Source organism: Carcharodon carcharias (genome assembly GCF_017639515.1).
Source record: "Carcharodon carcharias isolate sCarCar2 chromosome 35 unlocalized genomic scaffold, sCarCar2.pri SUPER_35_unloc_4, whole genome shotgun sequence".
Classification (NCBI taxonomy): domain Eukaryota; kingdom Metazoa; phylum Chordata; class Chondrichthyes; order Lamniformes; family Lamnidae; genus Carcharodon; species Carcharodon carcharias.
This window is the reverse complement of record NW_024470720.1, coordinates 394,329-406,232: the sequence shown is the minus strand read 5'-3', so window position 1 is coordinate 406,232 and position 11,904 is coordinate 394,329. Positions and strand designations below refer to the sequence as shown.

Below are 11,904 nucleotides of genomic sequence, written 5' to 3'. Positions count from 1 at the left end.
CTAAGACATCTCACGAAAACAGGCATCATACCGGATTTAATCCACCATGTTCCTTGTATCTCAGGAAGGCATTTGTTGTCCCGGATTTCGCCAGGCGAATCCTCGCCAACCGGACTTTCTAGGGCAAGAGAACAAACAGACTTGGTCGAGCAGTGGACGCAGCAAGAGAGGGTAGAAGGCATATCAGTAACAACAAAGAGTAAATCTCCCTCTACACCGTCCCCATCAAACACTCCCAGGACAGGTACAGCACGGGGTTAGATACAGAGTAAAGCTGCCTCTACACTGTCCCCATCAAACACTCCCAGGGCAGGTACAACACGGGGTTAGATACAGAGTAAATCTCCCTCTCCACCGTCCCCATCAAACACTCCCAGGACAGGTACAGCACGGGGTTAGATACAGAGTAAAGCTCCCCCTACACTGTCCCCATCAAACACTCCCAGGACAGGTACAGCACGGGGTTAGATACAGAGTAAAGCTCCCTCTACACTGTCCCCATCAAACACTCCCAGGACAGGTACAGCATGGGGTTAGATACAGAGTAAATCTCCCTCTACACTGTCCCCATCAAACATTCCCAGGACAGGTACAGCATGGGCTTAGATACAGAGTAAAGCTCCTACCTGCTGTGCCTTCATCTTGTCTGCCCTTTGGTTTTGGTGATAGATACGACTGAAATTGGAAACGATGACAGGAACCGGCAGAGCGATAACCAGGACTCCACTCAGAGAACAAATTGAGCCGAAGATTTTTCCGGCTATTGTCATGGGCACCATATCACCGTAGCTGGAATAAGGGGAACAAATTACATTTGCACGTTGAAGATAAAGGTCAACAACCTCGATTAAAATGGGAGCCCTTAATAAACAAGGAGACGGGGCATTGACATGTATCATATACCGAAGCACATCAGGACATATTAGGAGCAGGCAATCAAAAACTCAGTCATGGTGGTCGCCCTTTCAGGAGCATCATAAAGGAGGAGAGAGAGAGAGGGAATGAGAGGGAGAGGCTTAGGGAGGGAATTCCAGAGCTCAGGGCCCCCCCAGGCAGCTGAAGGCCCGGCCGCCAATGGTGGAGCGATGGGAATTGGGGGATGGTCAAGAGGCCGGAATTGGTGGAGCGCAGAGATCTCGGAGGGTTGTAGGAGGGTTACAGAGATAGGGAGGGGTGTAGGGGCTGGAGGAGGTTACAGAGATAGAGAGGGTTGTAGGGGCTGGAGGAGGTTAAAGAGATAACAAGGGGTGTAGGGGCTGGAGGAGGTTACAGAGATAGGGAGGGTTGTAGGGGCTGGAGGAGGTTACAGAGATAGGGAGGGTTGTAGGGGCTGGAGGAGCTTACAGAGATAGGGAGGGTTGTAGGGGCTAGAAGAGGTTACAGAAATAACAAGGGTTGTAGGGGCTGGAGGAGCTTACAGAGATAGGGAGGGCCATGGGTGCTGGAGGAGGTTACAGACATAGGGAGGGATCTAGTGGCTGGAGGAAGTTACAGTGATAACGAGGGTTGTAGATGCAGGAGGAAGATACAGAGATAGGGATGGGTTTAGGGGCTGGATGAGGTTAGATAGATGGGGAGGGTTGTAGATGCTGGAGGAAGTTACAGAGATAGGGAGGGTTGTAGGTGCTGGAGGACGTTACAGAGATAGGGAGGGTTGTAGGGGCTGGAGGAGGTTACAGAGATAGGGAGGGTTGTAGGCGCTGGTGGAGGTTACAGAGATAGGGAAGGTTGTAGGGGCTGGAGGAGTTTACAGAGATAGGGAGGGTTGTAGGGGCTGGAGGGTGTTACAGAGGTAGGGAGGGTTCTAGTGGCTGGAGGAGGTTACAGGGATAGGGAGGGTTGTAGGGGCTGGAGGAGGTTACAGAGATACGGAGGGTTGTAAAGGCTGGAGGAGGTTACAGAGATAGGGAGGGTTGTAGGTGCTGGAGGAGGTTACAGAGATAGGGAGGGTTGTACAGGCTGGAGGAGGTTACAGAGATACGGAGTGTTGTAGGGGCTGGAGGAGGGTACAGGGAAAGGGAGAGTTGTAGGGGCTGGAGGAGGTTACAGGGATAGGGAGGGTTGTAGGGGCTGGAGGAGGTTAAATGGATAGGGAGGGTTTTAGGGGCTGGAGTTGGATCTGATTGGAGTTGGATCTGATTGTAGTTGGATCTGATTGGTCATGGATCTGGTTGGAGTTGGATCTGGGTGGAGTTGGATCTGATTGGTGTTGGATCTAGCTGGATTTCGATCTGGCTGAAGTTGGATCTGATTGGTGTTGGATCTGGTTGGAGTTGGATCTGATTGGAGTTGGTTCTGGTTGGAGTTGCATCTAATTGGAGTTGGATCTGGTTGGAGTTGGATCTGATTGGAGTTGGATCTGGCTGGAGTTGGATCTGGCTGGAAATGGATCTGATTGGAGATTGATCTGGCTGGAGTTGGATCTGAGTGGAGTTGGATATGATTGGAGTTGGATCTGGCTTGAGTTGGATCTGGCTGGAAATGATTCTGATTGGAGATGGATCTGGCTGGAATTGGATCTGGTTGGAGTTGGATCTAATTGGAATTGGAATTGATTGGAGTTGGATCTGATTGGAGTTGGATCTGGCTAGAGTTGGATCTAGTTGGAGTTGGATCTGATTGTAGTTGGATATGGCTGGAGATGGATCTGGTTGGAATTGGATCTGGTTGGAGTTGGATCTGACTGGAATTGGATCTGATTGGAGTTGGATCTGGTTGCAGTTGGATCTGGTAGGAGTTAGATATAATTGGAGTTGGATCTGATTGGAGTTGGATCTGGTTGGGGTTGGATCTGGTTGTAGTTGGATCTTGTTGGAGTTGGATCTGGCTGGAATTGGTTCTGGCTGGAATTGGATCTGGCTGGAATTGGATCTGGTTGGAGTAGGATCTAACTGGAGTTGGATCTGGCTGGAGTTGGATCTGGTTGGAGTTGGATCTGATTGGAGTTGGATCTGGCTGGAGTTGGATCTAGTTGGAGTTGGATCTGGTTGGAGTTGGATCCGGCTTGAGTTGGATCTGGTTGGAGTTGGATCTGGTTGGAGTTGGATCTGACTGGAATTGGATCTGATTGGAGTAGGATCTGGTTGGAGTTGGATCTAATTGGAGTTTGGATCTGATTGGAGTTGGATCAGGCTGGAGTTGTATCTGGCCGGAGTTGGATCTGTTTGCAGTTGGATCTGTTTGCAGTTGGATCTGTTTGGAGTTGGATCTGATTGGAGTTGGATCTGGTTGGAGTTGGATCTGTTTGGAGTTGGATCTGATTAGAGTTGGAACTGGCTGGAGTTGGATCTGATTGGTGTTGGATCTGGCTGGAGTTGAATCTGGCTAGAGTTGGATCTGATTGGAGTTGGATCTAGCTGGATTTCGATCTGGCTGGAGTTGGATCTGATTGGTGTTGGATCTGGTTGGAGTTGGATCTGATTGGAGGTGGATCTGGTTGGAGTTGGATCTAATTGGAGTTGGATCTGGTTGAAGTTGGATCTGATTGGACTTGGATCTGTTTGGAGTTGGATCTGATTGGAGTAGGATCTGGTTGGAGTTGGATCTGGTTGGAGTTGGATCTAATTAGAGTTGGATCTGATTTGAGTTGGATCTGGTTGGAGTTGGATCTGGCTGGAGTTGGTTCAGGTTGCAGTTGGATCTGGTTGGAGTTGGATCTGGTTGGTGTTGGATCTAATTAGAGTTGGATCTGATTGGAGTTGGATCTGGTTGGAGTTGGATCTGGTTGGAGCGGGATCTGGTTGGAGTTGGATCTGGCTGGAGTTGGATCTGATTGGTGTCGGATCTGGTTGGAGTTGGATCAGGTTGGAGTTGGATCTGATTGGAGTTGGATCTGGCTAGAGTTGGATCTGGCTGGAAATGGATCTGATTGGAGATTTATCTGGCTAGAGTTGGATCTGAGTGGAGTTGGATCTGGTTGGAGTTGGATCTGGCTTGAGTTGGATATATTTGGCATTGGATTTGGTTGGAGTTGGATCTGGCTTGAGTTGGATCTGGTTGGAGTTGGATCTGGTTGGAGTTGGATCTGACTGGAATTGGATCTGATTGGAGTAGGATCTGGTTGGAGTTGGATCTAATTGGAGTTTGGATCTGATTGGAGTTGGATCTGGCTGGAGTTGTATCTGGCAGGAGTTGGATCTGGTTGGAGTTGGATCTGTTTGCAGTTGGATCTGTTTGGAGTTGGATCTGATTGGAGTTGGATCTGATTGGAGTTGGATCTGATTGGAGTTGGATCTGGTTGGAGTTGGATCTGTTTGGAGTTGGATCTGATTGGAGTTGGAACTGGCTGGAGTTGGATATGATTGGTGTGGGATCTGGCTGGAGTTGGATCTGGCTAGAGTTGGATCTGATTGGTGTTGGATCTAGCTGGATTTCGATCTGGCTGAAGTTGGATCTGATTGGTGTTGGATCTGGTTGGAGTTGGATCTGATTGGAGTTGGTTCTGGTTTGAGTTGCATCTAATTGGAGTTGGATCTGGTTGGAGTTGGATCTGATTGGAGTTGGATCTGATTGGAGTTGGATCTAATTGGAGTAGGATCTGGTTGGAGTTGGAACTGGTTGGAGTTGGATCTAATTGGAGTTGGATCTGATTTGAGTTGGATCTGGTTGGAGTTGGATCTGGTTGGAGTTGGTTCAGGTTGCAGTTGGATCTGGTTGGAGTTGGATCTGGTTGGTGTTGGATCTAATTAGAGTTGGATTTGATTGGAGTAGGATCTGGTTGGAGTTAGATATGATTGGAGTTGGATCTTATTGGAGTTGGACCTGGTTGGAGTTGGATCTGGCTGGAGTTGGATCTGATTGGAGTTGGATCTGGTTGGAGTTGGATCTAATTGGAGTTGGATCTGGTTGGAGTTGGATCTGATTGGAGTTGGATCTTTTTGGAGTTGGTTCTGATTGGAGTAGGATCTGGTTGGAGTTGGATCTGGTTGGAGTTGGATCTAATTGGAGTTGGATCTGATTTGAGTTGGATCTGGCTGGAGTTGGATCTGACTGGAGTTGGTTCAGGTTGCAGTTGGATCTGGTTGGAGTTGGATCTGGTTGGTGTTGGATCTAATTAGAGTTGGATCAGATTGGAGTTGGATCTGGTTGGAGCTGGATCTGGTTGGAGTTGGATCTGGTTGGAGTTGGATGTGGCTGGATTTGGATCTGATTGGAGTCGGATCTGGTTGGAGATGGATCGAGTTGGAGTTGGATCTGATTGGAGTTGGATCTGGCTGGAGTTGAATCTGGCTGGAAATGGATCTGATTGGAGATTGATCTGGCTGGAGTTGGTTCTGAGTGGAGTTGGATATGATTGGAGTTGGATCTGCTTGGAGTTGGAACTGGCTGGAGATGGATCTGATTGGAGTTGGATCTGGCTGGAGTTGGATCTGGCTGGAAATGAATCTAGTTGGAGTTGGATCTTATTGGAATTTGCTCTGATTGGAGTTGGATCTAGCTAGAGTTGGATCTGGTTGGTTTTGGATCTGATTGGAGTTGGATCTGGCTAGAGTTGGATCTAGTTGGAGTTGGATCTGGTTGTAGTTGGATCTGGCTGGAGTTGGATCTGGTTGGAGTTGGATCTGGTTGGAGTTGGATCTGACTGGAATTGGATCTGATTGGAGTTGGATCTGGTTGGAGTTGGATCTGGTTGGAGTTAGATCTGATTGGAGTTGGATCTGGTTGGAGTTGGATCTGGCTGGAGTTGGATCTGATTGGAGTTGGATCTGGCTGGTGTTGGTTCTGGTTGGAGTTGGATCTGGTTGGAGTTAGATCTGATTGGAGTTGGATCTGATTGGAGTTGAATCTGGTTGGATTTGGAACTGATTGTAGTTGGATCTGATTGGAGTTGGATCTGGTTGGAGTTGGATCTGTTTGGAGTTGGATCTGATTGGAGTTGGATCTGATTGGAGTTGGATCTGATTGGAGTTGGATCTGGTTGGAGTTGGATCTGTTTGGAGTTGGATCTGATTTGAGTTGGAACTGGCTGGAGTTGGATCTGATTGGAGTTGGATCTAGCTGGATTTCGATCTGGCTGGAGTTGGCTCTGATTGGTGTTGGATCTGGTTGGAGTTGGATCTGATTGGAGTTGGATCTGGTTGGAGTTGGATCTAATAGGAGTTGGATCTGGTTGGAGTTGGATATGATTGGAGTTGGATCTGTTTGGAGTTGGATCTGATTGGAGAAGGATCTGGTTGGAGTTGGATCTGGTTGGAGTTGGATCTAATTAGAGTTGGATCTGATTTGAGTTGGATCTGGTTGGAGTTGGATCTGGTTGGAGTTGGATCTGGTTGGAAGTGGATCTGATTGGAGTTGGATCTGGTTGGAGTTGGATCTGTTTGGAGTTGGATCTGATTGGAGTTGGAACTGGCTGGAGTTGGATATGATTGGTGTGGGATCTGGCTGGAGTTGGATCTGGCTAGAGTTGGATCTGATTGGTGTTGGATCTAGCTGGATTTCGATCTGGCTGAAGTTGGATCTGATTGGTGTTGGATCTGGTTGGAGTTGGATCTGATTGGAGTTGGTTCTGGTTGGAGTTGCATCTAATTGGAGTTGGATCTGGTTGGAGTTGGATCTGATTGGAGTTGGATCTGATTGGAGTTGGATCTAATTGGAGTAGGATCTGGTTGGAGTTGGAACTGGTTGGAGTTGGATCTAATTGGAGTTGGATCTGATTTGAGTTGGATCTGGTTGGAGTTGGATCTGGTTGGAGTTGGTTCAGGTTGCAGTTGGATCTGGTTGGAGTTGGATCTGGTTGGTGTTGGATCTAATTAGAGTTGGATTTGATTGGAGTAGGATCTGGTTGGAGTTAGATATGATTGGAGTTGGATCTTATTGGAGTTGGACCTGGTTGGAGTTGGATCTGGCTGGAGTTGGATCTGATTGGAGTTGGATCTGGTTGGAGTTGGATCTAATTGGAGTTGGATCTGGTTGGAGTTGGATCTGATTGGAGTTGGATCTTTTTGGAGTTGGTTCTGATTGGAGTAGGATCTGGTTGGAGTTGGATCTGGTTGGAGTTGGATCTAATTGGAGTTGGATCTGATTTGAGTTGGATCTGGCTGGAGTTGGATCTGACTGGAGTTGGTTCATGTTGCAGTTGGATCTGGTTGGAGTTGGATCTGGTTGGTGTTGGATCTAATTAGAGTTGGATCAGATTGGAGTTGGATCTGGTTGGAGCTGGATCTGGTTGGAGTTGGATCTGGTTGGAGTTGGATGTGGCTGGATTTGGATCTGATTGGAGTCGGATCTGGTTGGAGATGGATCGAGTTGGAGTTGGATCTGATTGGAGTTGGATCTGGCTGGAGTTGAATCTGGCTGGAAATGGATCTGATTGGAGATTGATCTGGCTGGAGTTGGTTCTGAGTGGAGTTGGATATGATTGGAGTTGGATCTGCTTGGAGTTGGAACTGGCTGGAGATGGATCTGATTGGAGTTGGATCTGGCTGGAGTTGGATCTGGCTGGAAATGAATCTAGTTGGAGTTGGATCTTATTGGAATTTGCTCTGATTGGAGTTGGATCTAGCTAGAGTTGGATCTGGTTGGTTTTGGATCTGATTGGAGTTGGATCTGGCTAGAGTTGGATCTAGTTGGAGTTGGATCTGGTTGTAGTTGGATCTGGCTGGAGTTGGATCTGGTTGGAGTTGGATCTGGTTGGAGTTGGATCTGACTGGAATTGGATCTGATTGGAGTTGGATCTGGTTGGAGTTGGATCTGGTTGGAGTTAGATCTGATTGGAGTTGGATCTGGTTGGAGTTGGATCTGGCTGGAGTTGGATCTGATTGGAGTTGGATCTGGCTGGTGTTGGTTCTGGTTGGAGTTGGATCTGGTTGGAGTTAGATCTGATTGGAGTTGGATCTGATTGGAGTTGAATCTGGTTGGATTTGGAACTGATTGTAGTTGGATCTGATTGGAGTTGGATCTGGTTGGAGTTGGATCTGTTTGGAGTTGGATCTGATTGGAGTTGGATCTGATTGGAGTTGGATCTGATTGGAGTTGGATCTGGTTGGAGTTGGATCTGTTTGGAGTTGGATCTGATTTGAGTTGGAACTGGCTGGAGTTGGATCTGATTGGAGTTGGATCTAGCTGGATTTCGATCTGGCTGGAGTTGGCTCTGATTGGTGTTGGATCTGGTTGGAGTTGGATCTGATTGGAGTTGGATCTGGTTGGAGTTGGATCTAATAGGAGTTGGATCTGGTTGGAGTTGGATCTGATTGGAGTTGGATCTGTTTGGAGTTGGATCTGATTGGAGAAGGATCTGGTTGGAGTTGGATCTGGTTGGAGTTGGATCTAATTAGAGTTGGATCTGATTTGAGTTGGATCTGGTTGGAGTTGGATCTGGTTGGAGTTGGATCTGGTTGGAAGTGGATCTGGTTGGAGTTGGATCTGATTGGTGTCGGATCTGGTTGGAGTTGGATCAGGTTGGAGTTGGATCTGATTGGAGTTGGATCTGGCTAGAGTTGGATCTGGCTGGAAATGGATCTGATTGGAGATTTATCTGGCTGGAGTTGGATCTGAGTGGAGTTGGATCTGGTTGGAGTTGGATCTGGCTTGAGTTGGATATATTTGGTTTCGCATTTGGTTGGAGTTGGATCTGGCTGGAGTTGGATCTAGTTGGAGTTGGATCTGGTTGGAGTTGGATCTGGCTTGAGTTGGATCTGGTTGGAGTTGGATCTGGTTGGAGTTTGATCTGATTGGATTTGGATCTGATTGGAGTTGGATCTGGTTGGAGTTGGATCTAATAGGAGTTGGATCTGGTTGGAGTTGGATCTGATTGGAGTTGGATCTGTTTGGAGTTGGATCTGATTGGAGTTGGATCTGATTGGTGTAGGAACTGGCTGGAGTTGGATTTGATTGGTGTTGGATCTGGCTGGAGTTGGATCTGGCTAGAGTTGGATCTGATTGGTGTTGGATCTAGCTGGATTTCGATCTGGCTGGAGTTGGATCTGGTTGGAGTTGGATCTGGTTGGAGTTGGATCTGACTGGAATTGGATCTGATTGGAGTTGGATCTTGTTGGAGTTGGATCTAGCTAGAGTTGGATCTGGTTGGTTTTGGATCTGATTGGAGTTGGATCTGGCTAGAGTTGTATCTAGTTGGAGTTGGATCTCGTTGTAGTTGGATCTGGCTGGAGTTGGATCTGGTTGGAGTTGGATCTGGTTGGAGTTGGATCTGACTGGAATTGGATCTGATTGGAGTTGGATCTGTTTGGAGTTGGATCTGGTTGGAGTTGGATGTGGCTGGATTTGGATCTCATTGGAGCCGGATCTGGTTGGAGTTGGATCGAGTTTGAGTTGCATCTGATTGGAGTTGGATCTGGCTGGAGTTGAATCTGGCTGGAAATGGTTCTGATTGGAGATTGATCTGGCTGGAGTTGGTTCTGAGTGGAGTTGGATATGATTGGAGTTGGATCTGCTTGGAGTTGGAACTGGCTGGAGATGGATCTGGCTGGAAATGAATCTGATTGGAGATGGATCTGGCTGGAATTGGATCTGGTTGGAGTTGGATCTAATTGGAATTGGATCTGATTGGAGTTGGATCTAGCTAGAGTTGGATCTGGTTGGTTTTGGATCTGATTGGAGTTGGATCTGGCTAGAGTTGTATCTAGTTGGAGTTGGATCTGGTTGTAGTTGGATCTGGCTGGAGTTGGATCTGGTTGGAGTTGGATCTGGTTGGAGTTGGATCTGACTGGAATTGGATCTGATTGGAGTTGGATCTGGTTGGAGTTGGATCTGGTTGGAGTTAGATCTGATTGGAGTTGGATCTGGTTGGAGATGGATCTGGCTGGAGTTGGATCTGATTGGAGTTGGATCTGGCTGGAGTTGGTTCTGGTTGGAGTTGGATCTGGTTGGAGTTAGATCTGATTGTAGTTGGATCTGATTGGAGTTGAATCTGGTTGGATTTGGATCTGACTGGAATTGGTTCTGGCTGGAATTGGATCTGGCTGGAATTGAATCTGGTTTGAGTTGGATCTAATTGGAGTTGGATCTGATTGTAGTTGGATCTGGCTGGAGTTGGATCTGGTTGGAGTTGGATCTAGTTGGAGTTGGATCTGGTTGGAGATGGATCTGGCTGGAGTTGGATCTGATTGGAGTCGGATCTGGTTGGAGCTGGATCAGGTTGGAGTTGGTTCTGAATGGAGTTGGATCTGGCTAGAGTTGGATCTGGCTGGAAATGGATCTGATTGGAGATTTATCTGGCTGGAGTTGGATCTGAGTGGAGTTGGATCTGGTTGGAGTTGGATCTGGCTTGAGTTGGATATATTTGGCATTGGATTTGGTTGGAGTTGGATCTGGCTGGAGTTGGATCTAGTTGGAGTTGGATCTTGTTGGAGTTGGATCTGGCTTGAGTTGGATCTGGTTGGAGTTGGATCTGGAGTTGGATCTGACTGGAATTGGATCTGACTGGAGTAGGATCTGGTTGGAGTTGGATCTAATTGTAGTTTGGATCTGATTGGAGTTGGATCTGGCTGGAGTTGTATCTGGCAGGAGTTGGATCTGTTTGCAGTTGGATCTGTTTGCAGTTGGATCTGTTTGGAGTTGGATCTGATTGGAGTTGGATCTGATTGGAGTTGGATCTGATTGGAGTTGGATCTGATTGGAGTTGGATCTGGTTGGAGTTTGGATCTCTTTGGAGTTGGATCTGATTGGAGTTGGAACTGGCTGGAGTTGGATCTGATTGGTGTTGGATCTGGCTGGAGTTGGATCTGGCTAGAGTTGGATATGGTTGGAGTTGGATCTGCTTGGAGTTGGAACTGGCTGGAGATGGATCTGGCTGGAAATGAATCTGATTGGAGATGGATCTGGCTGGAATTGGATCTGGTTGGAGTTGGATCTAATTGGAATTGGATCTGATTGGAGTTGGATCTAGCTAGAGTTGGATCTTGTTGGTTTTGGATCTGATTGGAGTTGGATCTGGCTAGAGTTGTATCTAGTTGGAGTTGGATCTGGTTGTAGTTGGATCTGGCTGGAGTTGGATCTGGTTGGAGTTGGATCTGGTTGGAGTTGGATCTGACTGGAATTGGATCTGATTGGAGTTGGATCTGGTTGGAGTTGGATCTGGTTGGAGTTAGATCTGATTGGAGTTGGATCTGGTTGGAGATGGATCTGGCTGGAGTTGGATCTGATTGGAGTTGGATCTGGCTGGAGTTGGTTCTGGTTGGAGTTGGATCTGGTTGGAGTTAGATCTGATTGTAGTTGGATCTGATTGGAGTTGAATCTGGTTGGATTTGGATCTGACTGGAATTGGTTCTGGCTGGAATTGGATCTGGCTGGAATTGAATCTGGTTTGAGTTGGATCTAATTGGAGTTGGATCTGATTGTAGTTGGATCTGGCTGGAGTTGGATCTGGTTGGAGTTGGATCTAGTTGGAGTTGGATCTGGTTGGAGATGGATCTGGCTGGAGTTGGATCTGATTGGAGTCGGATTTGGTTGGAGCTGGATCAGGTTGGAGTTGGTTCTGATTGGAGTTGGATCTGGCTAGAGTTGGATCTGGCTGGAAATGGATCTGATTGGAGATTTATCTGGCTGGAGTTGGATCTGAGTGGAGTTGGATCTGGTTGGAGTTGGATCTGGCTTGAGTTGGATATATTTGGCATTGGATTTGGTTGGAGTTGGATCTGGCTGGAGTTGGATCTAGTTGGAGTTGGATCTTGTTGGAGTTGGATCTGGCTTGAGTTGGATCTGGTTGGAGTTGGATCTGGAGTTGGATCTGACTGGAATTGGATCTGACTGGAGTAGGATCTGGTTGGAGTTGGATCTAATTGTAGTTTGGATCTGATTGGAGTTGGATCTGGCTGGAGTTGTATCTGGCAGGAGTTGGATCTGTTTGCAGTTGGATCTGTTTGCAGTTGGATCTGTTTGGAGTTGGATCTGATTGGAGTTGGATCTGATTGGAGTTGGATCTGATTGGAGTTGGATCTGATTGGAGTT

At 47.4% G+C, this 11,904-nt stretch overlaps 1 protein-coding gene across 1 annotated transcript in view; it reads right to left on the bottom strand.

Moving 5' to 3' along the window:
• The window catches only part of kcnd1 (potassium voltage-gated channel, Shal-related subfamily, member 1), a 197,439-nt gene that overhangs the window by 13,475 nt on the left and 172,060 nt on the right, over nucleotides 1-11,904 (bottom strand). Inside the window, exons 2-3 of the mRNA XM_041181438.1 lie at nucleotides 627-789; nucleotides 32-118 (exon numbers count right to left, since the gene is read on the bottom strand). Coding sequence (XP_041037372.1) covers nucleotides 32-118; nucleotides 627-789 — 250 coding nt within the window. The remainder of the gene's footprint in view (nucleotides 1-31; nucleotides 119-626; nucleotides 790-11,904) is intronic.